This window comes from Phacochoerus africanus, chromosome 5 (genome assembly GCF_016906955.1).
Source record: "Phacochoerus africanus isolate WHEZ1 chromosome 5, ROS_Pafr_v1, whole genome shotgun sequence".
Taxonomy (NCBI): Eukaryota; Metazoa; Chordata; class Mammalia; order Artiodactyla; family Suidae; genus Phacochoerus; species Phacochoerus africanus.
In genome coordinates, this window is record NC_062548.1 from 118,464,032 (window position 1) to 118,489,632 (window position 25,601).

A 25,601-nucleotide genomic window follows, 5' to 3' on the forward strand; every position below is an offset into this window, starting at 1 on the left:
TCTGGGGATCTGTGTGGCTTCCTTCCTCCCACACCCCCGGCCCCCATTTCAAGGTCATGGGCCTGCACAGAGCCGGCTGTCTCTAGGGCTGGTCCGAGGCTTGCGTGGGAATCAGGGTTCGTGGCTTCTCACAGATGGGCCTGCAGTGGGCGGGCTGTGGTCCCAGGACAGATCCTTTCCATGCTTGGGTGGGGACCTCAGGGTCCGGCGGGGCACCGGCTTCTTGTACCCAGATGGGGTCTAAGTGTGTTCTTATCTGTCCCGACAGCTTTCCCATGGTCGCCTTAGAGAAGATGCAGGTGTTTTCTAGCCCTGGGCTCAATGGCACTGACAGGTAAGGGGACTGCTTTTCCTGTCCTGGTCTGCGTTTTTGGCCCGTCTTCCAAAGACAGGGAGTCCACAGGCCAAACCCCCACGATCTCATCCTTCCAGAGGCGCCTCACGCGGGAGGCTCAAGCCAGAGGAGCTAGTGTGTGTCTCTGGGAGGCCGGAGCAGATTTTAGTACTGACCTGGCCATGCTGGCCTATCGTGGGTCAGAGAGTGAAGCCTGGAGAGCAGCGGCAGTGGGTCTAGAGGAGGCTGGGCTGAGGTGAAGAGAGCAGGAGCCGGATGGATGGATGGACAGGGCCTTTACGGGCTGACAGGACAGAGGGCAGAAAAACGAGGAGGAAAGATCACTGATGCACTCAAACCAGGAGACCTGGGTTCGTACCCTGCCGGAGCGATTCTCGGTGGGGCCGCAGGCAGGCCCGTGCTCCTGAGTCTCAGCTTCATCTCTTGCAGAGCACATCGGACGAGCAGTGCTTCGTGGTCCCTTCTAGCGCTAAAGCTTTAGGATCGCATGATTCAGTGATTTGACTTGACCTTGAAATAAGCTATTTTTTTAAAAAAAATAGATTACCTAGCAGAAGATGGGTAAAGACTTGAATAGGCCTTTCATGAAAGAAGAACTCTGAACGGCCACTGATAAATGAAGGGCATTCAGGTCATGAGGGACATGCAGATTAACACCGCAGTGAAAGACCGTCACACACCCGCCAGCTTGGCAAGAATTAAGGAGTCTGTTAACATCAGTCCAGTGGGAACACCTGCCCTCCCGAGGGGAGTATAAATTGGTACAACCATTTTAGAAACCGATGTGGAGTTGTGGAGTTATGTATTAAAGTCGAAAAAAGCCCTGCGGCCCAGCAGCTGCACTGCTGCAGGTACCCCTTAGAGAAATGATGCGCACAGGTAGGTCCTAGGATGCGTGGACAGGAACATCCATAGGTGCCCCGTTCATGAGTGCCCCACACGCACACACATCCAGAACAAAGGGGAACCCAAATGACACCCATAGTAGATGTATATATAAATTGTGGTAGGTTCATATAATAAAATACTGTATAGCAATGGAGATAATCTATAGCTCCACACAAAAATATGGGCGAGTTACGAAAAAGCACGGTGAAACTGTGCCCTAGTCCCATCACGGAGATAGGCGTCTCTCCTTTCTCCAGATTCCTCCCTGGTCGCAGCTACTTTGGGGGTCAGTCGGGTGATACAGTGTTTATTAAACATCTGGGGAGCAGCCCCCCGAAGGCCTGATGTGGATTCCAGGCGCAGCAGGAGGGACCAGGAGTTGGCTTGGCTGTCAAGACAGAAACCCAGTGATTTCAGAAGGCTGTACAGCCCAGTGGGAGTTTGGACTCGATGCAAAGGTGCTTAGGTTACTGAGAAGACGTTTCTGGGGTGGCAGGAGACAGCACAGCCAAGTCAGAATAAAAGGCCCTTGGAAGGGGCAGCTGGGCGCCCTTTCCGCTGAGTTCCTCTCGGCCCACAGGCCGCCCCTGGTGCCCTCCAAGTACTCAATGACGGCGATGGTCTTTGTCATGATGCTGAGCTTCTACTACTTCTCCCGCCACGTGAGTACCCTCCTCACCCCCCGCACATCCCCCTCTTCTGCGCCAACCTGTCAGAGCCTCCTGAAACGCAGCCTTGGGATCTAGGAATCCAGGCTCCTGATTCCTACACGGCATGTGACCCTGGTCAGGCTGCCACCTGTGCCACTTTCTGGCTTCTTCCTCAGTAACGCGAGAACAACAGTTCTTCTTCCTTCTGACCTCCTGCAGGAAGGTGAAAGAAGCCTGGGTGCAAAAAGTTGAAGGGGAGATCCCATTGTGGCACAGCGGAAATGAACCCGACTAAGAACCATGAGGTTGCGAGTTCGATCCCTGGCCTCGCTCAGTGGGTTAAGAATCCGGCATTGCCGTGAGCTGTGGTGTGTAGGTCAGAGATGCGGCTCGGATCCTGCGCTGCTGTGGTGTAGGCCAGCAGCTGTAGCTCCAATTCGATCCCCAGCCTGGGAACCCCCAGATGCTGCGGGTGCGGCCCTAAAAAAAAAAAAAAGGAAAGAAAAAAAAAAGTTGAAGCGGCACAAAAGCCTGGATAAAGCCAGGGGCACATGGATCTGCTCTCACCCTGGCTCTGAGGGTCACTAACATACTATGGAGCCAGAAAATAAAAGGAGAGGAGCTGATGGAAGTTTTTGTTTGGTTAAAAGGAAAAAGAGGGAGCAGGCAGGGAAGCATCCACGCAGGGAACTGCTTCCATGTCAGCTCAAGTGCCACCCAGTGGTTTGTCTGGGAACTACGGCCGTCCCAAGCCATTTCTCAGCCAAACGGATGGAACTGGGGACTCCTTCCTGGGTTAGGAGAGCCCCACTGCTGCCACCATCCACAAAGTGGGCCTGTTGCTAAAATTAGGCCCCAGTTAGCCCCACAATCTAGAAGGCCTCCCGCATGTCTCCTACAACCACAGAGGCTGGGACCCTCACTGTAGATGTAGAGTAGATTTTGTGTGTGTGTGTGTCTTTTTAGGGCCACACCCCTGGCATGTGGACGTTCCCAGGCCAGGGGTCACATCAGAGCTGCAGCTGCTGGCCACAGCCACAGCAGTGCGGGATCTGAGCCGGATCCTTAACCCACTGAGTGAGGCCAGGGACCAAACCCGTGTCTTCACAGATTCTAATCGGGTTCGTTACCACCGAATCACAGTGGGAGCCCTGGGGTGGCCTTTTGGATGAGGTGAATCTTCCTGGGTCCCCTTTCCCCCACTGTCTAGCCGTCTTCCTGTTGCTCCGCATGGAGACGCTCCACTCCAGCGTCGTTTTCATCTTTCCGTCAGATGGCCAGCTGAGGGCACACACCTGGCCTGTGTCTGTGTCTATAGGTGGAGAAACTGGCCCGGACGCTGTTCCTATGGAAGATTGAGGTCCACGACCAGAAGGAGCGTGTCTACGAGATGCGACGCTGGAACGAGGCCTTGGTCACCAACATGCTGCCTGAGCACGTGGCACGCCATTTCCTGGGGTCCAAGAAGAGAGATGAGGTGGGGGCGGCCTCGCGCTGGAGCCGGAGCTGCGAGGCTGTGTCTTCACCTGGCTTTCCACCAGGGAGCCCCTCCAGGCCAGGCCTCCTCATGACGCGATGTGGGGGCCTGGGTAGGGCTGGAGGCGACTAACCAGCAGCCACAGCATGAGACGCGAGAGCAGGAGCTCACGGGCTCTTGGCTGCAGGCCGTGTCTCTGGGAGCCGCAATCTCTGTGAGGCCCGTTTCACATGAACCCTCGGCGGAGTCCCCTTTTCTGTCGCCTGTGATGGTGGCAGACTGGTTCTCTTGCCTCACTGCCCAGCTCCAGCCCACCCTGCTTCTCAGAGCCGGGGCTGTGGCGGGCACCAGAGCAGGTCCTTTTTTTTTTGTCTTTTTAGGGCCGCACCTGTAGCATATGGAGGTTCCCAGGCTAGGGGCCACAGCCACAGCAACACCAGATCCGAGCCATGTCTTCGACCTACACCCCAGCTAACGGCAACACCAGATCCTTAACCCACTGAGCGAGGCCAGGGATTGAACCTGCATCCTCCTGGATACTAGTTGGGGTCATTACCCCTGAGCCACAACAGGAACTCCAGAGCAGCTCCTTTTTAATTATTCAAATTTGTGATGAGCTGCTTTCTAACAATTCAGAGTTGGGAATGGGTGATGCGTCCAGAAAGCTGAGTGCACGTGTCCCGGGGGTGGCGGCAGACGGTTCCTTTCTGCAGCGCGCGATCCAGCCCGCTTTCTCTGACCCGCTGGCCCTGCCTCTTCAGGAGCTGTACAGCCAGTCTTACGATGAGATTGGAGTCATGTTTGCCTCCCTGCCCAACTTCGCTGACTTCTACACGGAGGAGAGCATCAACAACGGCGGCATCGAGTGTCTGCGCTTCCTCAACGAGATCATCTCCGACTTCGACTCTGTGAGTGCCCTTCCCCCTCCTCCTGCCGCAAAGCTGGTCCTTCCAGAAGTCAGAACTCGGCCTTGCTCTAGCTGCTGTGCCCTTCCATAAAAGCCCTTCCCCAGAAGGCTTCTGCAGCATGGGCTTCTGCAGCCACCTGGAAATGCTGGGTCCCAGGTGGCAACCTGGGAACTCACCAAGTCCATAGGCTAAGGACTGGCTGAAATAAGATCCCGAGGCTCTTCTGATTCCTCTTACCTTCAAATTCAGATTCAGGAAACAGGTAACTCGTGTACCAGGGGAAATGCTTTCATGGACACGCACCATCGCCCTAGCAGGTTGGCGTTTTCGTCCTGTTATTAAGGTGGTAGAGGCCAAGGCTCGGCAAGTCAGGACGTTTGCCCAGGATCATGTGGCAGGAAGCAGCTGAAGGAAGCTTTCGTAGGAAAACAGCTCTCAGATGTCTCGTGCGGTTGTTGTAAACAGACAAAGTGGCCACGACCTCCCTGGACTGCTGACAATTCTCTTCCGTAATCCTCCCTCAGCTCCTGGATAATCCCAAATTCCGGGTCATCACCAAGATCAAAACCATCGGCAGCACCTACATGGCAGCTTCCGGCGTCACCCCGGATGTCAACACCAATGGCTTTACCAGCTCCGCCAAGGTAGCTGACCAGCTCAAGGGCTGGAGGAGGTGGCAGGTGGGGGGGGGGCAGGGAGAGGCAGCCCGTGCCCAGGGCATGGGAAACGCGTCCTCAGGGGAGCCGCCGTTAAGTACTGCCGTGCCAGGGGGCCACGGCCACATGCCCGCTAGCTCCACGTGCTGAAATACAGAATCAGGTTTACTGAGTTTAAGGGCAGAGAGCGGGGAGCACACACGACCCCCCACGACCGTTCTACAGCTCAGGCCAGGCTGAGGTGGGTTGTGCAACCGTGGCCAAGCCCTTTCACGCGCCCCCCTGCTTCCGGAAGGCGCCGTCCGCATGGCTGTGTCAGGGTCAAGGCGTCCAGGGCAGGGAAGTGCTTCTGCTAGAAAAGGCCAGTGGTCTGCGCTGACCGGCTGGCAGCCTGTCCTCTTGCTGAGTCCAGACCTGGGAGGCCGGCTCCCTTTAGCTCTGGAGAGGAAGGGAGCCGGGCCCCGGTCCCAAGGGCTGTTCTTCACGCGTTGTCCCTGTCGTCTCTGACAACTGTCCTGCATCTTCTGGGTGAAGTTGAGGAAACAGGTCTGGGATGGGGCATCGCCCGCAAGTGCTTGTAACCTAGTTGAGGAATCCAAAGGAGGACGATATGCAGAATTCAAGGCCAAGCTCAGAGCGGGCGGTGAGGGGCCGGGACTCCCGATCCGATACATGGCACCCAGGCCGCCGCTGGGCTGGGCAGGACGTGTCTTCCCCACCCCATGGGCCGCGAGGGCCCCGGGGGAACGCTGAGGGACACATCAGAACTAAGGGAGCCCATGGAGGGGAAGGCCTGTGACAGGTGGGCACGGTGCCCAGCTGGCGCTGGGCCCTCACGGCTGCTCTCTGGCGCAGGAGGAGAAGTCAGACAGGGAGCGCTGGCAGCACCTGGCGGACCTGGCCGACTTCGCGCTCGCCATGAAGGACACGCTCACCAACATCAACAACCAGTCCTTCAACAACTTCATGCTGCGCATCGGTGAGGCCTCTGGGCTCGCGAGCTCCTGCTGCGCCCTATCCCCATGCGGGGGGTCGGGGGGTGGGCACAGCGCGGGGCCCAGGCGTGCAGACACCCAAGGCGTTTGGGCTGGGGTGAGTCACATGCAGCGAGCTGGAAGGGACGTAGGGGTCTTGAGTTCCAACTGATCAAACCGAAAATCGGAGGAAATGCTGGCCAGCCATCCCTATCCCATGCTGTCCCCGAGTCCAGCTGGGCTTGAGTTTGTCTCCCTTCCGGGGGGATCTTCTGCGCCTGAGGGCTTTGTTTACCTTGGTCCGGCCTCTCGGGATGCATGTCGCACGCCACCTGCGAGAGGGAAGGGGGGAGGTCTCAATCCCCGGCGAGGTCGCGCGAGACCTGCAGTACGAGGTGTGTGGAGAGAACAACTGGCAGCTTCTGGACTAAATTTATTAGTGTATGGGGGTGGCTGATGTTTGCTGAGCCCACAGAGAGGAGGAAAAGGAGAAGACGTGATTTCTGTCCTCTGGCAACTTCGGGGCAGGCTCGATGTTACATGACCAGGAGCTCTGTGGTTGGAGTCGGGTGGCAAGGGCTGTGAGTTGGTGGCTTCTGGGATGCTAACAGCATGCAGCTCTGCTGACTTCTGTGCCTCTGCCCCAAGGCATGAACAAAGGAGGGGTTCTGGCGGGGGTCATCGGAGCCCGGAAACCGCACTATGACATCTGGGGCAACACAGTCAACGTAGCCAGCAGGATGGAGTCCACAGGGGTCATGGGCAACATTCAGGTATGTCCAGCGACAGCGCCGACCGTGTGCTCCGAGCCAGGGGAGAAAGAAGCCTGGAATAGTGCTTGATTTGCTGGCCACTGCTGCCTTCTTTCTGTTGGCCCAGAATATTCGGTTGGCAGGGCTGAGATCAAGGGCAGGACTGGGAAGGGATGCCTTAGCAGAGGGGAGAAAATCCTTCAACTCCATTGGCAAAAATGCAGGATTAAGTTCGGGATCAGAATATCCTGCCTCTTGGTGCGAAGGTTCTGACATGTGGGCAGTTAAGTGCCACATAAAAGGCGCAAAGGGGACAAGAAAGCAGGAGTTGGGGGTCCCTGCGGCTGACCCCCAGACGGGTGAGCACCAAGACAAGCTCCGGGGCGGAGGAGGGTGCCGGCTGCGGGGATGAAGGGGCAGGAGGGCGCTCGCGCGAGGGACGGGCTGGGGGGCGTGTGGCACCAGCGGGTGCCCTCGCCGTGGGCTCACGCTCCGCTCTCCGTCCGCAGGTGGTGGAGGAAACGCAACTCATCCTCCGCGAGTACGGCTTCCGCTTCGTGCGGAGGGGGCCCATCTTCGTGAAGGGCAAGGGGGAGCTGCTGACCTTCTTCTTGAAGGGGCGTGACAAGCCTGCGGCCTTCCCCAACGGCGCCTCCGTCACCCTGCCCCACCAGGTGGTGGACAGCTCCTGAGGGGCCGCTAGCCCCCGAGGGCCCCGAGGGGAGGGGACAGTGGTGTGTCTGGGATGGAAGCAAGGCCCTGGGAGAGGAGAGGTGACCGCGTCCCCGCTTCCCACGCCGCCCCGTGCACACGCCCATGAACGGCAGGTCTGAAAACCTCCTCCGGCCTTCGTTTTATCCTGGACGTGAGCTCGGGGGCCGCACTTCCTCGGTGCCCGCGGCCTCTCCCCAGCGCGGGGCTCCCAGGCGGAGCCCCGCGACGAGCCCTCCCTCCCCCAGAGAGGCCGTGGCCACTGTGAGAAGAACCGTGGGCAGGACAAGGCTGCTGGCGCCGCGCCGGGAGCTCGGGCACAAGCTCCGCTTTTCATTCCGCAGCCCCGCCGGGCCCTGGTCCGGGCGAGAGGAAGGGGCCCTGGTCCTGGTAACCCTGAAAGCTTCTTCTGGAACCGCCGTCACCTTAGTCAGGAGAGCAGAAAGTGCAATATTTCCTTTTACCTGGTGGGAGGGAGGGAAAGGGGCTTTATTTCTGAGAGAAAAATATATAAACAGATCTTCTACATTTATATTTTTAACTTTCTGTTAACAAACACTCCACTATTGCCTTGCCTTTTGAGCTCTTGCTACAGTCGCCTTTGCTACTGCTTAAAAAGAGAATTTACAGGTATTGATAAAGAACAAGACTGTTTTATTAAAAGCTTTATTCAACTTACATGTGATCATTGTGAAAATTCTGTCAATAGCCCTCATCCCTCCTACCCTGCTCCTCACCATGTGCCTGGAAAGCAAGAGCTTGAACTAAGGCCCTGCTCTCGTTCTCGAGCTGCTTCCTTCTAGATGCTCATCCAAGCTGGCTGGACGGTTCCCCGTGGTCCTCCCAGAGTTAGCAGGGGCTGCTGCCCATCTCAGGTGAGGCCAGAACGCAGCACTGGGCCTTGGGCAGCAAGGGGAGTATTGATTCCTATTTAGGGGACGAGAATGAAAATGGCATGACGACAGCACACACTCCCATAGGCCGAGGAACACACAGCACCAACAGGGAAGAGGCTCTGGTTCTAAGTGGTGCGTGAATCAGGGCAGGAGATGAAGACAACTGCGCTGCCATGGCCTAGAGTCTGCAGGAGAGGGAAGGGAGCAAGGAGAGAGGTCTGCCGCCCTGCGCAATGACTGGGGGGCAAGGAGGCTTCTGCCCAGCTTTCTGGACAGCTGCCTTGATCCACCCAGCACTCCGCTAACACGCTCTAGGAAATGTTATTCCTACAGCCAGTTATCCCCGGTGCACTCTCACACCACATCCTTTGTAAGGCGGTGGCCCAGGACATACCTACCATTCCAGACCAAAGATTAAATACACTTTCCTTGTCTAAGTCTGTCATCATGAACCTAGAGCATTCTAAGAACTTTCTTTTCAAAAGTCGCAAATAGGAGCTGAGGCAAAACCACTGGAAGGTTTCCTAAAAGCTAGAAGTATTCCTCAGTGGCATGGTACATTCTCTCTCTCTCACCCCGCAAACCACTCTGATTTTCAGCTAGAGACGTAGGATCAAAAGCAGCGGCAATGACCTTGAGCATTATGACAAGTGGCCAGGCGATCGTGGAGAACGTCCAAAAACACCAAGGCTATGGACCCAAACTTGCCCCAACTGTCCGGGTGAGGCAGGCGTCTGCTCTCACCACAAGGACGGACCCCAGGCACGGAGACCGGGCCTTTCAGGAGTTCTCAGTTTCCAGCACCTTGCCTCTAGCTACGTACGTCCAGGACTAGTTTACTCTCTTCGGATGTGTCCTCAATGCAGATAACATTCTAAAAGGCCAGGTTCACATCCAACTCGTCTCCTTTTCTTGCAAATGAAGTAAACACTTGATGTAGGGGCTTTTTAAAAAACAGACTTTCATGGGCTGCTCGCTGTTCTTCCCATGTGGATGGTAATGTGTCCATTCCTGAAAAAGACGGATTCTGTCAATCTCAGTGCAGCTGTAGGAATCAGAACCTGAATCACTAATATTTTGGTTTTGTTTTGGTCTGGAGCCAAGAGCGGCTTGCCCCTTACTGGCCCAGTGAACGTTTGAGACCTGCAACTTAGACGCCGCCCAGAGAAATCGAACACTTAAGATGTGAAACCTGCAGCAGCGTCAAAATTTCTGCCTCCTAAAAACATTTTGTCATTATGGCCCATCACGTTATTACGGTACATTTAACTGAAACCAAGTCACAACAAATGTCCCTCAGCCATCCCTGCAGAAATGCCCATTTAGGGACAAGTGGACGGCTAAGGTACACAGACTGGTCACGTCTACCTGCGCTCACAGTGAAACAAGTCTTGGCTCTCTTCGCCACCAGTGACCCAGGACGCAGCCTCATGAGCTATCTCTCTAGGAGGGTCGCCAATGAAGACAAAGCATAAGCGGAAACGACAGGAGCAGAGTTGGATGGAGCCAGGGAAACTAGGACAATTCTGTTTACTGCTTACGAAGAGGAGAGAAACACCTGGGGGGGGGGGGAGGCCACAAGGAGGGCGTGCTCGGTGCTCCGTGGTCTTTGCAGTCTGCTGACTACGGTACATAAACAGAAAGGGTGCCTCAGGCCCGACATTCTCACTGTCTCACCCCCTTTCAATCCATCTGAATAACCCAGAACATATAATCATTTCTTCCTGGCGGCATCCTTCCTCTTACCTTGATGAGTAATGGAAACGTCGGTAGGAAGGGTTGTTGTGAGGTCCTTATAGAGCAGTCTAGCACCAAAGGGGAAGGACTGGCCCTTCAGCTCCACGTTGTAAGTAAATGACAGCACGGTGCACAGTGAGTTTCTCTGCAAGGGCCCGGCCAGAAGGGCTGTAAAGTCACTCTGTGCGGGTGAGGATCAAAAGAGAGACAAAGTCTATGACACTTACAGCTCCAAAGCAGTGAGTGGTTGTGACCCTTCAAACATGTCCACCAAAAATAGGGCCCATTAATTAAATCTCAGAGAAATACATGAAGGATGGAGAAAGGCTTAAAAAAAGGACAAATGATAGAGACCGATGAGATAACTAAGAGTCGGTGGCCTCCTAGGCGGCCTGTAGGAGGCAGTTACTAAGTAAATGGTCAAGGGGTTAGGGATGCAGGGGAGATGCTATTTCTGCCAAGAATTTCACTGCCCTCATGGATATGGCTAAGATGCTTCATGACTCCATTCACATATCAATTTTAAGTCTGTCTAACTGACAACCAGGAGCTTCAAAGTTACTGCAAATGCATAATGAAGGAAATGCTAAGAAATCGTAAAAAAGACAAAAAAAAAAAGAGAGACAAGCATTGAAGGCTAACTGTCCTCAAGCTTCTGGCTCAGAGTTAGGAAACATTTTAAAGCATGAAAGAGAACTTGTTCCTTTTTGCCGTTTAGGCCTCTCTGGGCTCACAAAATGCCTTATTAGGTCGCAGATACCTGAAGCCGATCTGCCTGGAACTTCCGCCCGGAGTAAGCATTTAGGTATTCGCTGAGAATGAACAGGAAGTGCTGAATGTTAGTCTGTAGGTATTTCGCAGCTATCTCCTCCAGGGGAATGAAGACCGGAATCGAATGGTGATGTATCCGAAGTGGTTTCTGCATGACGAGGTCCACAAAATAGGAATCCAGAAGGTTCCCCTCAAAAGCAGTGCTAATGCAGACGCAGACTCCTCGGCTGGTCAGTTTCCCACTGATCCCTGAGACGAAGAGGGGGCACCTTACGAGATGCCAGGCAAAGACAGTATCTTGTGCATCTGAGCATCCCAGTCCCCTCAGCCCCACCCCATCCATACATTGTGTTTGTTGAATGAATGACTGTCACAGACTCTTCTTCTCTCTGACTCTGGCTCACTGTGCGTTAAACTGTGAGTTGTTACAACCACGGAGGAAGAGTGGAAAAGAAAAAACATCCTAATGTCAAATTACTGAGGAAAAGATTTTGAAATTTTCAATTGATCTGTGCTTTCCTTCCTGAGAGTCAAATAGTTACGGTAGCCCTCAGCTCTTCCCACGATCCTCTTATGACATAGATAATAGAATAAATCCCTATTTTGATGGTGAAACAGAGACTTGAGGGGTTCAAACGATTTGGTGGCATAAAGCAAGCCAGCAGTAAGGAAGTTCTAGCAGCACAGGGTCTAGCACATGTTGAACTGCTAAAATGAATAGTCACAACCAGCTACCAACCAATCTTCTTGCTGCACAGAGAGGCCAATCTTGTAGGTACAGCTGCCTACGAACAGCAGGCCAGCTTTGTGTACATATGTTGAGGGGGACCAAAATCAGGGTTCATGAAGTAAGTCCAGGACTAATAATACATCCTGCAAATTAACTCACTCAAGATGAGACGCAGGCTGAAAGAGGTCAGAAAAAAACTCTACCTGTAAAACGATATGCCTGCAGAATGGCCTTCAAGTTTTCCTGCCTTCTCTCCAAAATGTCTTGTTCACTCATCTCCAGGGTTTGGTCGGGCGCTACACTGGCAGTAGATGCTTTAATCTGCAAGATAAGATAGCAGATCAAACTGGGCACAAAATGGGCATAATAAAAGTCCCCGCCCTCACTTGGCTGGGAAAAAGTTAAATGTAGAGTATTTTTAATTACATAATGAATCAAGAAATGCTACAGTGAGAAGCCAGCTAGAGCTACGAATTCAAGGTCGAGGAAGAATCTTGTGGGTTACGGTGCTACGGAATCAGAAGTAGAAATTGCGCCGGCCTGAAGAACAATGGATTTGGCTGGCATGGAGAGTATCCTAAGAGGAAAAAGAAAAGGCTGTGACAAGGGACAGGGTGAGCAAACACAGGTGCGACAAGGCAAGGCTGAGAAAGCTGGGTCAGAGCTTGAGGCTTTGCAGGGATGAGACACTGACTGAGCTGCACCCTGCGTGCTGTGGCCCAGTAGGTGGTATCACAGCAACTCTCCCTCTGAGATGCTGTACAAATCCGAGAAACACCACAAAGGAAGAGGCACGCATACAAGCACACAAGCCGAAAATGGCCCAAAGGCATTAGAGAACCAGCAGAACAGCCAGATCGAAGACTAAAGATAAATGCTCCCAAGTTAGCTGGGCTTCCCCTGAGGTTTTTCCGCTCAGCATCTGCTGAGTTTTATCACTGGGCAAATACAGTCCAAACAGAAGGCTGCAGGCTAGACCCTGAGGCACACTCACCTGCCAGGGAAACAGAAAATGGAGATCAAGCTGCCAAAGCAGCTTCACTATGGGCCAAGGCAAGGAAAACAAACCCAACATTCCACATGCATTTGCCAAATCTTCAACTGCCTCTGTGTGACCGGGTACTAAGAAACCAGAGAGGCCAAGCCGCTGAAAGTTAAAAAGCTAAGCAGAGTTCCCGTCGTGGCTCAGCAGAAACGAGCCCGACTAGGATCCATGAGGACTCAGGTTCGATCCCTGGCCCTGCTCAATGAGTTAAGGATCCAGTGTTGCCATGAGCTATGGTGTAGGTCGCAGGTGCAGCTCGGATTTGGCGTGGCTGTGGCTCTGGCATTGGCCGGCAGCTACAGCTCTGATTCGACCCCTAGCCTGGGAACCTCCATATGCCACACCTACAGCCCTAAAAAGCAAAAAAAAAAAAAAATAAACTTCTGTAATTACGCAGAAGGTGGTAAATGTACTACTCTGCTGTGTACTCTAGTAAGAGAAAAACAGCATGTTTTCTCAAGGATAACCACTAAGAGAGTGCGAAAGTTTGTGTAATTAACAAGCTAAGGGAGCTTGTTAGCGGAAAAATTAAATCATCAACCCAAAAGGTGGCAGGAAAGGAGGAGAGAGAAACAAAGACCCACTGCAATACAATGGGAGAGCGCGGCGGTCAAGAAGTGGGACGAAAGGAAGGCGACAGCTCTACGGAAAAAAGGAAGAAGCATGATTTGTATTTTACACCATATACAGACATCAGCTCCAGATGGACTCATTCTGAAAGCAAGACGTCAAACAAAGCTTTTAGAAAATAACACAGAACATCTTTATGATCTTAAGTCAGGCAAACAAGAAGACAAGGAAACAAGAACAGTGCATAAAGTGGGATTCCTAAATCATACTTCATTAAAACACAGACTTTCTTTTCATCACAAGACACCATTAGAGAGTGCAAAGGCACGCCGAAGTCTTTATGGAAAGAAGTCCTTGGAAAGTTCACAATAGATGTTCAAGCATCCAAACAGGTATTTAAAATCATTAACCAGGCCAATGCAAATTAATCCACAATGATTTACAATTACACTCTCACTAGAATGACAAATTTTTTTTGTGTGTCTTTTTGCCTTTTCTTGAGCCGCTCCCGAGGCATATGGAGGTTCCTAGGCTAGGGGTCCAATCAGACCCACACCACAGCTCATGGCAACGCCAGATCCTTAACCTACTGAGCAAGGCCAGGGATCGAACCCACGACCTCATGGTTCCTAGTTGGATTCGTTAACCACTGCACCATGACCGGAACTCCTAGAATGACAAATTTTTAAAACTGACAATATCAAGTATTGGTAGAGATGCAAAACAATGGAAACATTATACATTGTTGCTGGGAATGTGAGACTGATAGAATCACTTTCAAATACCATTTAGCAATATTTACTACCATGCCCTACCCTGTAACATAGAAATGCAATAGGAAAGTATATATTTTTACATAAAAAAACAGGAACAAAAATGTTCACAGCAGCATTGCTCTGAATAGACACAAAGTGAAACAACCCAAATGTACCAAGAGTAATAAGTAGATAAACTGTGGGATATTCCTAAAATGGAATAACTACAGAGCAACAAAAAAGAACAATCACAGCATTCACCAACATGGAAGAAATCTCAGAGATAACGTTCGACAAAAGAAGCCAGACAGAACAGAGTTCATACTTTTTACATTTAAATATAAAGTTCAAAAACAAGTAACACCTGGAGTTCCCATTGCGGAAGAATGGAAACAAATCCAAAGAGTATCCACAAGGACGTGAAATCGATTCCTAGCCTTGCTCAGTGGGTCGAGGATCTGCTGCTGCCGTGAGCTGTGGTGTAGGTCGCAGACACGGTTCAAATCTCAAGTTGCTGTGGTTGTGGCGTAGGCCGGCAGCTGTACCTCTGATTTGACCCCTACCCTGGGAACTAACATATGCCGTGGGTGCAGCCCTAAAAAAGCAAAAACACACAAAAAAAGCAAGTACAACCAATGTATGGTAACAGAAGCCAGAATAGTGGTTACCTTGAGAGAAATGACTAGAAGGATATAAGAGGGAGCCTTTGGGGATACTGGTAATAGTCTACACTTTGATCTGTGTGGGACCTACCAGGGTGTGTTCATTCTGTAAAAGGGTCTTCAGATCTGTGCTCTTTATATATAATACACATTATATTCCATATATTACATGTATATATATTATATATATTGTGTATATATATTTTACTTTAATAAAAAAGTGAAGGAAGGTGGAGGAGGAGAAGAAATGGAGGAAAGGGGGGAAGAGGAAGAGGATAGGAAGGCGAGAAAAGGAAGGTTGGCCTTAACCCTGGGCAATGAATGGTTATTGACACTGAGCACAGAAACTTGTAATTTAATGAAGAATGTAGGAAGATTTTCTTGGCCGTGCAGGATTTATCGAAGAAGTATAAATACCAGAAGAGAACCAACTAGCAGACTACTGCAACAGTCCTGCCATCCAAATCACCTGGTAGATGTTTAGGACACATGTGGCTCTTTTCTTTTTTTTTTTTGGTCTTTTTGCCTTTTCTAGGGCCGCTTCCCATGGCACATGGAGGTTCCCAGGCTGGAGCTGTAGCCACCGGCCTACACCAGAGCCACAGCAATGAGGGAGCAATGAGCTGCGTCTGCAACCTACACCACAGCTCATGGCAACGCCGGATCCCTAACCTACTGAGCAAGGCCAGGGATGGAACCCGAAACCTCATGGTTCCTAGTCGGATTCGTTAACCACTGTGCCACGATGGGAACTCCCCACGTGTGGGTAATTCTTAACCTACAGAAGCTGAGGGGATGGAGGGGAAGAAGGAAGCACAGAGAAGAAGCACCATCTAAAGAAGACTCTGGCGGGTCTTGCTAACTGGATCTGGGCCAAAGGGAAAACTGAAAATAGGGCAAAGTCCAAGTTTACTGTGAGGTTTCAATTTGGGTAACAGAAAGATGGTGCTACTGACAAAACAGTGGCAACGACTCAAGTCAGGCTGAGATTAAGGTAACAGTCTATGAGGGCAGGTTAAGAAACTTATGAAGAATTCACCTGGTCCAGCAGTGAGGCCTGCCAACTGTTATTTGATACGGGTATTAGCTGACTCTACAGGTTTGATCACTTGGGGAATCAGGGACTGCAGGTAAAACACATTATACAAATTCGCTAATTCCCAGTCATGTCTGTTTTTCACACTCTAGGAAAGCCTGTCAGCATGCCTCACCCTCTCCTTACTCTGGCTTGGCGGTGTCTCACTTCAGCCCTCAGCTTATCTCGCAGACATCTCAGTTGACGAATCTTGGTTCCAAGGGCACTTTCCACTGCCTGTGCGCTCTGTGGCTCCTCCAATTTTTTATGGGATCTGCTCATTTGAGTCTCTAGTCTTTCCAAATGAGCTAAAACACCTGAGGAAAGTAAAAAGAGAATGTCACAGGAAGCCAAGGATTTCTAACTCTGGCAAAAGGAAGCCTTCATTTCAGGGTAACACTTTGTGGACAGCTAAATTGTAGATGCTGGAGCCAATTTCTAAAGCAAGAGGAACTGAAAACAGAAGTCAAGGATAGCAGCCTCTGAGGCCAAACACTGACCTACCAAGTAGTCCCTGACCAGGACACTGTTCAAAAAGGGCATTATCTGAACATAGCTAATCTCAGTTATCCATGATGATAGCAACCCAGGGGGAAACAGGGTCACCAAAGTCACTGACTCAGAAGTTCTTTTTTAAAAATGTAGAATTTTGTTTTTTAAATTGGGTTTCGTGCATGGTTTCCCCAAGTGCTAATGCATAACTGTTTGGACTGAAACATCCAAAGAGGCTTGAGTAAGTACTCTGAAGCTCTGCAAAGTATTAGGAGCATAGGACTATAAAGACACACACTAAAAGGAACTGTCCACCAATATTACTGGATATCAGACAGGAAAACAAGTTCACCAGTGCATAGAGATCTCAGTTCCAAAGAGCCTAAGTAAAGCTCAATGTAGCAAAGGTCACGGTGACATGCTAACCAACTCTAACAACAAACACCTGTGAACAGTCACTACCTAAACACACCTGTGCTCGATCCTGTATTTGCAAAGCATGTAATGAATTAAAGCATCTACTGAATATTTCCTATCAATTAGGTATGTGTTAAATGCTTCACTTGAAAAGCATTAAAATTACTTAACCTAATTTCCACAACCACCACAATGTTATTATTCACCTCCATTATCCAGACGAAGAAATTGTGAAAGGTAAAATAACTTGCCGAAGGCCACCATATTTATAACAGCAGAGCCGGGACTCAAACCCAGGTCTAACCCACACCGGGCACTGCCCCTTCCACCGGAGTAAACCATAATAGATCAGGTCACACTTCGCTTAGAGGAGGGATGGGCTTTCAACCTGGTAGTTATCTCTGGGCAGCAATAGTAAGGGGGAAATTTTGATCTTTTAAATACCTCCTCCGGACTCGCCATCTTGACTTAGAGTATTCGCCAGCTCCATCTCCTCCTCGGCTCCTCAAGAGCCTTTCCATAAAACTGTCCGGGCACCAGTAATACGGCTTTCCTTGGGGGCAAGAGAAATGGCAAGAATCTATTCACATTCAGACAAATCCAGACGGCAGAGACACACCCGCGGAGCCCCGGGTACCCCAAGTGACATCCCCAGGACTCCCCGGACTCGCCCCGTCTGTTGCCCGGGTCTACGTTCGGTGGTGTCCAAGTCTATCTTCCTGCCCCTGCGAGCTCCCGAGGCGCGCCTCTGCTCCAGGGGGTTTCCTCGCACACGGAAGGAGCTGTAAGAGGCCGCTCAGCTTTCTACCCTGATTACGGTTCTGTCCGCCAATGGGTCTTACTTTCTCCTTAACTCCTCTCTTCCTGCTCAATCAGGCCAAGTCCAAGAGTTCCCGCCATCCTCAACTTCAAAACCAAGACAACCGGTCCCAGCGTGCTTTGCGCTCCCACCGTACAAAAACATGGCAGCGCGCGGGGCTCCTCCCTGATCCCGGCATGCACCGAGCAGTAGGCCCGGTCGTTCTGTTGGGCAGGAAGATGGCGGCCTCGGGCGCAGCGCCGCAAATCCTGGTACAATACTTGGTATTACGGAAGGATCTCTCACAGACTCCATTTTCCTGGCCAACGGGCGCACTGGTAGCACAGGGTTGTCACGCAGCCACTGCGGCTTTGCATATTTACCGCGACCACCCGTACACTGCAGCTTACCTCCAGGACCTGGAGCGCATGCGCAAGGTGGTCCTCGAGGTGAGCCGCCAGGGGGAGGGGCGCTGAGGTCATCGATACCGGAAGTGGGTGTGGTCTTGAGTACGGGGGCCTAACTTCGTGAAGTGGGTGTGGCGTTAGTGGGGAGGGGTGTTTAACTTCTAAGTTTTGGGACGGGTTCTCGGGCTGGAGCTACTGCCCGCGGCCCCTTACCTTGGCTGGACGGGGCCTGACGATGTGAAGAGTGGAGTATGGGCCTGTTATTAATGCTTTGTGCACCCCTCCGGTCTCACCTGCGTCCCTCTTCAGTAGATGCTTGTGAGAGCGGAGGCTGGTGGAGTCACGCCTGCCTTTCTACCTGTGCACTGGGCGGGCCTTTTAATGGCTGCGCTGAAAAGTACTGCCCTTACCCTTTCCGCAAAACCGATCCAGAAGGGTAAGGACACAGAGTTCCTTACTGCAGGTGAAGTCAAACTGAAGCATTTACTTGGGTATGATGCCAAATTATTTGAAAATAAACCCTAGTATAATTTGAACTTAGCTCAAAGGTACCAGAAACCAAGGGTATAGAATAGTTTTTTTTTGTTTTTTTTGTGTGTTTTTTTTGCAGTTGGGCAAACATATCTTATCCTAAGAAAATAATAAGATGCACCCAAAGAGCATTGTACAAAGATATTTATAGTAGCACTTTATAATAATAAAAAATGTGGACATCACTAAATTTACAATACTATAGGTTGGCTAAACTTATGCCCTTATAATGGATTATTATGAATCTAGCATAAATCATGTTTTTGGAGCATATTTGGAAGAGTGCTCATGAAGTGAGGCTAATTGAAGTATATTCTACATACAAAATGATCCAGATTTTGAAAGGAAAAACTAAAGAAATACATCCAAATACTGAGTAGCAGGTGGGGGAATTTTGGTTATTTCCTATTGCTTCTGTCTTCTTTTTAGTTTTCTACACTAAACACATTTTAAAATGAAAAAAAAATTATTGCTTTCATTTTAAGGCAGTTTTTGTCTCATATAAAATTTGTTTTAATAAATAAAGCAGAACCCTAGGGTGGAGGAGTCAGGTGATTCCTTCTTGGCTAGCTGCAAAAACAGATTATTTTTCAAGAGAAAAAATTGCTGTTGGGCAGTGAAACATCAAATAGTAGGAAAATGTTTTGAGGATCTATAAGTAGGCAGAAAAGAGATAGCTTTTCCTTTAGATTATAGGAATTTTATAGGAAGGAAATCAAGAAATCATGTGGCTCAGGTAATCCCCCTCTCCCTCACTTTGAGGTGTGTAAAATATTTACACCTTTAGGAGTTCCCTTCGTGACTCAGAAGTTAATGAACCCGGCTAGGATCCATGAGTTCAATCCCTGACCTTGCTCCGTGGGTTAAGGATCACTGACCCTTTTAAACTCTTGGGTGGGCAAGAGTTGTTGTCTTTTAAACTCAAGGAGTTTTAAAGACATCTCATGATTTTGTTGTTAGCTGTGACTCGAGAAAGGGACTTAGGAGTCACCACTGATTGAATAAAGGTGCTGCTGTAGCCATAAAGTCCAAGTGTAAGACATTGCCAATATTAACTCCCTTTAGTGTCTGTCGTGGCTCAGTGGTTAACGAATCTGACCAGCATCCATGAGGACGCAGGTTTGATCCCTGACCTTGCTCAGTGGGTTAAGGCTCTGGTGTTGCTGTGAGCTGTGGTGTAGGTCAGCAGCTACGGCTCTGATTCAACCCCTAGCCTGGGAACTTACATATGCTGTGGGTTTGTCCCTTAAAAAACAAAACAAAACAAAAAAAAACCTCCATTTATTGGGTGCTTCCCGTGTGCCAAGCACAGACCTGAGTCTAATTTCATCAAATCCTCACTGCTACTAAAAAGCATTATCATCCCATTTTACAAAGGGGAAACAAAGGGTCAGCTAAATCACATAACTTATCAAAGATCACACAATCAGTAAGTGGGGGGGACAGGGGTCTGGACTCACTCTGACGTGCACTGTGCTGCTCCTGGTGCTGGAGGAGGAGGGACGTCCGTGCATGTCCCTCGAGCATGCCCAAAGGACTCCGTCGATTAGGAGTGGCAATCCCATCATCCTCTAATTTGATAAGACAAATCTCTCATCCCTCAGTGCCTTCTGCCTTCATAGGCCAAAATACACACCGTATGCAGCATAACACCCTCATTATCTTTATTTCCTGAGTGATAGCTCTCCTATTTCTGTAATGGATGATAAACATCATGAAAACAATTTCAGAAGGATACTAGAGAATAGTTTGCTCACCCTCGAGTTAACAAGTGGGAACTACTCCAGCAGAAAGAAAATCCTTCCAGGTTTGTGTCAACCAGGGTGGAAGTAGGAGGAAGTGGAGGTGATGTGATGTTTAGAAACCCTTCCATAGTCAGCCCGGAGCTGGCTGAAGGATTAGGGATGGCTGCTTAGGCACCAGTCGTAAGAGAACTGGGAAATGTGTAGAGCACCTTTACTACCAGTGCATTCCCTCGCCGTCTCCAGAGGGGAGGGGAAAAAAATCTCCATTTTATAAATAGGAATATAAAGCCTCTCCCCACTGCCACCCCTTCAGAGGGTCAATGGCAAATGGAGCCACGAAGCTGTGGCTTCTGGAAACATGCTCTAAAGCTCCTTCTTTGGTAGGGCTGTTCCTCCACTTTCAGTTAAGAGGAGCCTCCCTCCGTGCTTTTTTTTTTTTTTTTTTTTCCTTTGCCTTCTGATGCTTCCTTTTCAGTCTGTTCTCCTCCTTGTAGGCCCCAGATGAGACCACCCTAAAGGTACTGGCCGAGACGCTGCAAGAGAAGAACATTGACCACAAGCTGTGGCTGGAGCAGCCAGAGAACATCCCCACCTGCATCGCACTCCGTCCCTACCCCAAGGAAGAAGTGGGCCAGTATCTGAAGAAGTTCCGACTGTTCAAGTAACTGGTGTTAGCAGTTGCTTTGATATGTTTGAATATCAGCTGGACCCAGAAACTGCATGCTGTCTGTCCTTAAGCATCCCATACCCCTTCCAGGGGCACGTCCCTCTTCCTTTAAATTTTGACAGTTTCTTGAGGGTCAAACACATGTTCACATTAAAGTTGTCATTAATAAGTACTTCTTTTTAATTATTAAGGAAGTTCAGACGGGGAAAGGGGTGAGTAGCAGTATCCTCTATGGGTCATGCATTGTTCAAGCAGAAAATTCGGTTAGACTCCTATTTAGGGGCAAGGCAATGCTCTTTACTTTTTGTTAGGAAAGACTGAGTTCTTCCAATCACCCAGATTTAAAGTGTTTCCTTTGACGTTCTTATTTCTGATTCACATCCACGGATTGTAATCATTGAATCTAGGACACCATCAACTTTAAGATATACCATTATCTTACATGTTATGAAGAAAGAAGAGATGCTTCCAATTAAATTGAGATGTGTGATTAATGATAAGATGTATTTCAGTTTCAAAGATGCTTACATTTATTTATTTGACTTAATAAAATACATCCAGTATGGCCTCTATTTCCTTATAGTTTCTAGCATCACCGCCCTGAGTCAGGCTCTCCTAGTTCTTGTGAGTGGCCCACTGGTCTGCTCACCTCCAGCTTATCCTAGTTACAAGGCAGCGGAGGTTCTGCCACCAGGTTTCTAAAAGATCACTGAGCACGCTTTTCAGTGGTAGAGACTCCAACTTGGCCATGGACTAAAGGCAGGATTCCTTAGCTTAGCCCTCGTTTACATTTCCTGTGTTTTTAGGTGAATCTTCTATTCCCTTATGCAAACTTGATGTTTCATCAAAGACACTGCAGTTGCCACGTCAGGTCTCCGGTTTGGGGAATGTTAGAACCCCCACTTCCCTTTCCTGCCTCGAGACTCCCTCTGTCTGGCTCAAATCTATCACTTTCACGAAGTCTTGCCCAGCCAAAAATGATAGCTCTCGTCTCTGAACGTCTGTAACACTGTACAGTGCTTAAAGTATTTCTATAAACATTTGGAGACATCTACTGAAATTGCTTGGACATCAAGGAAGCAAAGTTTATAAAGGGTAATTTGTTCAACAGCTGTCTGTTGAATGCCTGCTGCATGTCTGCTGTGGCTGGCAGTACTAAGAGCTGAGGATATAAAGATGAATAAAACAGTTCTTGCCCTCAGGTAATTAAGAATCTAGTGAGAGGATAGAGATATAGGTAATTACTCCAGAAAGAAATGTATGAAGTCATATGTGTAACTTCCCCGCCCCCCACCCTCTAGTTACCAAGGCTGCCAAGATACTAGATAGAACAATTTTCCTTTATAAGAGATGATCACTTGAAACCAAGAGCGGACAGGGTCTCCCAGGGAGAATTGGTAGAATGCAGGGGGCAGAACTAACCCCAGGAAGCCAAGTGAATAGGGTCTCCAGGGACAGAGCAGTCAAATGTAGCACAGAATTTCAGTAAATAAGAACTAAAAACAACTTCGCAATACCTAGATAGTATATGAGGTGGGAATCGATCTATTGAGACAAGAATGAGAAGGAAGAGGAGGGGGGGGACTATTTTAAGAAGCGTGAATGGGAGGAGAGAGGGCAGTGATTGAATGGGGGCTAGAAAGGTGAACGCTGGGTCCCACAAGGGAGATTTTCTTAAATGCTCCAGCAAGTTAATGGGTGAGGAGAGAGAGGCTAAAGAGAAGAGAGATTGAAGTTACTAAATAGAATAACTGATAAAAAGAAGTTCAGAAAAAAAATAAGAGGTAGGGTCAGTGGCAAGACGGAAGGACTGGCCCTGAACAGAAGGCAAGAGAAGACAGTTTTGAGACTGGAGGGAAGGAAGTGAGGAAAGGTGTGAATGTGCATCGGTTTATGGTGGAAGAAAAGCCTGTCGACTTCATTTTCGTCTATGTAGCCTTCCCTAACACCGAACAAACTTACTGAACACCATATTTCATGGCAGAGCGTAGAGGTCAGAGGTCAGACTCTGGTGTCAAACGGCCTGTCCAAAGCCTGGCTTGCATACATTTCAGCTGGGTGAACTTGGGCACTCAGTTTCCTGGAGCCCCAGGACCTTCGTCTGTAAAACAGGGATTTACAGGAGTTCTATGTGAATTAAATGTGTCAGTATGTAAAACTCCCTTGGAACAGTGCCGGGACACTTGGTGGTAGAGCATAAAAATGTAAGACACAGCCCTCAAGAACTTACAGTCACGTAAGCCAGTCATCTGATTCCTTTTCGGCTAGTGAGTGATGACATCCACTCCCTGCTATTTCCATTTAGGACAATTAGGAAAATAGTTCCAAATGACACTGTATTTTTTTTTTTTTTAAATCTACTGATGTTGGATCTCAGTTCCCAGACTAGGGATTGAATGCTGGCCACACCCGTGAAAGTGCCAAATCCTAGTCACTAGACCACCAGGAACTCCCCCAATCTATCCATCATCTATCTATCTATCTGTCATCTATCTAGATATATGTTTATTTTCCTTTTTGGCCACCCAACAGCATATGGAGTTGCTGGGCTGGGGTCAGAATCCAAGCCGCAGTTGCCATCTCTACTGCAGCTGGGGCAATGCCAGATCCTTAACCCACTGTGCTGGGCCAGGGATCAAACCTATGTCCCAGAGTTCTGAAGACACTGTCGATCCTGTTGCACCACTGTCCCATCCCATACATAAGTGGGAACTTATTTATATTTATTTATTTTTATTTTTTTGCTCTTTAGGGCCACACTGGCGGCATATGGAAGTTCCCATGCTAGGGGGTCTAATCAGAGCTGTAGCTGCCAGCATACACCACAGCCACAGTAACACCAGATCCAAGCCAAGTCTGTGACCTACACCACAACTCACGGCAGCGTCAGTTCCTTAAGCCACTGAGCGAGGCCAGGGATCGAACCCATATCCTCATGCATCCTAGTCGGGTTCCTTACCACTGAGCCACGATGGGAACTTCTTAACTATAAATTTAAATTTAAGAATTTAAAATCAAATTCTGCAGTAAGACAATGATAAAGCCAGAGGGGGATGAATACCTACACAGCCGAGATGATAACCATTCAGGCAAATCCCTAAAGCAGGGATCTGAGCACAAACAGCATAAATTCCTACCCAAATGAGGAAAGTACTGGCACTCATGTGCTGACCCAAATGAGAGCCAGACAGCAGGGAAGTGGCAGATTTTCTTATTAGAATCAGCTAAGTTCCTTATCATCTTAACTAGATCAGTGGTTCTCAAAGTGTAGTCCCTAGATCAGCACCACTTGGGTACTTGTTAGAAATGTAAATTCTCAGGTGTACCCCCAACCTACTGAATGGGAAATTCTGGTGTCATCTAGAAGCAGCCGGGGCCCAGGAGGCAGCCAGACCAAAAAGGTATACAATAATGTGTATGATTTAGAATCAACACATTGGAGTTCCCATTGTGGCACAGTGGAAATGAATGACTAGTATCCATGAGGATGTGGGTTCAATCCCCGGCCTTACTCAGTGGGCCAGGGATCCAGCATTGCAGCATTGCCATAAGCTGTGGTGTAGGTCGCAGACTGGGCTCAGATCCCACACTGCTCTGGCTGTGGTGTAGGCATGCAGCTACAGCTCCAATTCGACCCCTAGCCTGGAAACTTCCATATGCCACAGGTGCAGCCCTAAAAAGCAAAAAAAACAAAAAACAAAAAACCAAAAAACAACACAACACATTACGACATGTATGATGTGCTTACAGGAAGGAGTCAAGCTGAAGAGCAAGAATCTGGCACAAAGTACATTACATCCGGCCTTGCATACCGAGTTTACCAAAAAGCACGGTCTCGAGTGAAGCAAAGACTGCTGCGAGGCCCAGCATAGGTGATGAATCCTTGAGAAGAATCTCCTGTGCTTTGGTAAGTTTTTTTGCATGTGAAAAACATTTTATAATGAACAAAGTGCTTCCAATCCTGACAATTTCGTGATGCCCACAGTCTTGTCTCAAGTTTACTAATTCAGAAAGGTTTTCTTTCACTTACCCAAGATTAAAGTCTGGCAGGACTGAGGTTGAAACCCAGGTCTTTTGTTATTCTAATTTTCTCTTAAGCTCTCATAGCTGGTTACTCCTTTGGTTTTCAGCCATCTAGACACTAGTTAGAGTGGTTTGAAAAGGGGTCATGAGTAGTTCAAGTGCAGGGAAGCTGTATCTTCCATTTTAAATTGGTTAATTGACATTCTAGATTATAAATCAGCCTCCTGTGACTGTGAGTTGTGTGACTCAATACCCTAGGGACCCATTATCAGTGGATGAGCTGACAAAATTGAGTTTTTGAACTTGTAAAGCTGAGGATCAGTGCCTAAGTCATTGCTTCTCATGGGGCTGGCAGAATAGAGAGAGCTTCCCTAGAGGGGCATGTTAAAATCACATTTTATTGTTGTTTAATCAACATATCTTCCCTACAGATTCTGAGTTGCCATCCTAGGGGTGTGCACTGCTTCGTGGTTGAGAATCATGGCAACAGTGAACCTCTGTCACTGATGAGAAGCTCTAAGTGTGGAAAATGGCCTGAGCACCATTGCCCTCGGCTACCATGGCCTTACAAGTTTTAGACGCGTCCTCTGAGGTCAAGTTAGCACAGCCCCAGATTCTCCTTCTCTAAGATCCAGATATGGTAGATCTTAAATGCTGGCCTACACCAGAGCTCTAGCTTTGGGGGCTTTGTAAGGACCAAAAAAGTAGCACCCAGTTCTGCAACTAGGTTCTTAAGAGATAAGATAAAAAGCAGATGAAGAAACAAAATACTAAATTTTTTTTTTTTTGGTTGCACCTGCAACATTCCCTGGCCAGGAATGAAACCCACACTATAGTAGTGACAATGCTGGGTCCTTAACCTCTTCTGCCACAAGGGAACTCCACAGTATCACTTTTGTTACCAGTAG

General features: G+C 49.2%; 3 protein-coding genes across 5 annotated transcripts in view; 2 read left to right on the plus strand and 1 right to left on the minus strand.

Moving 5' to 3' along the window:
• Positions 1-8,049, plus strand: part of ADCY3 (adenylate cyclase 3) — a 93,882-nt gene extending 85,833 nt beyond the window's left edge. For both annotated transcript variants that reach the window (XM_047782515.1, XM_047782516.1), the window contains 8 exons: positions 269-334; positions 1,824-1,905; positions 3,212-3,370; positions 4,132-4,278; positions 4,803-4,922; positions 5,790-5,913; positions 6,557-6,681; positions 7,170-8,049. In XM_047782515.1, the coding sequence (XP_047638471.1) occupies positions 269-334; positions 1,824-1,905; positions 3,212-3,370; positions 4,132-4,278; positions 4,803-4,922; positions 5,790-5,913; positions 6,557-6,681; positions 7,170-7,352 (1,006 nt within the window). In that variant the 3' untranslated portion in view covers positions 7,353-8,049. The remainder of the gene's footprint in view (positions 1-268; positions 335-1,823; positions 1,906-3,211; positions 3,371-4,131; positions 4,279-4,802; positions 4,923-5,789; positions 5,914-6,556; positions 6,682-7,169) is intronic.
• CENPO (centromere protein O) lies at positions 8,022-17,797 on the minus strand. Of its 2 annotated transcripts, none has more exons than XM_047782518.1 (7): positions 17,731-17,797; positions 16,966-17,074; positions 15,760-15,929; positions 11,709-11,826; positions 10,765-11,024; positions 10,014-10,185; positions 8,022-9,278 (listed from the first exon to the last, which is right to left on the minus strand). In XM_047782518.1, the coding sequence occupies exons 2-7, from the start codon at positions 17,009-17,011 to the stop codon at positions 9,142-9,144; spliced, it is 903 nt and encodes a 300-aa protein (XP_047638474.1). In that variant the 5' UTR covers positions 17,012-17,074; positions 17,731-17,797; the 3' UTR covers positions 8,022-9,141. The 2 variants fall into 2 exon arrangements, with proteins under 2 accessions (XP_047638474.1, XP_047638473.1); XM_047782517.1 differs by lacking the exon at positions 17,731-17,797 and adding an exon at positions 17,364-17,530.
• Positions 17,495-20,842, plus strand: PTRHD1 (peptidyl-tRNA hydrolase domain containing 1). Its single transcript, XM_047782520.1, has 2 exons — positions 17,495-17,769; positions 20,498-20,842. Exons 1-2 carry the CDS (start codon positions 17,518-17,520, stop codon positions 20,666-20,668), a joined length of 423 nt encoding a protein of 140 aa, XP_047638476.1. The 5' UTR covers positions 17,495-17,517; the 3' UTR covers positions 20,669-20,842.
• Positions 20,843-25,601: the final 4,759 nt, after the last annotated feature.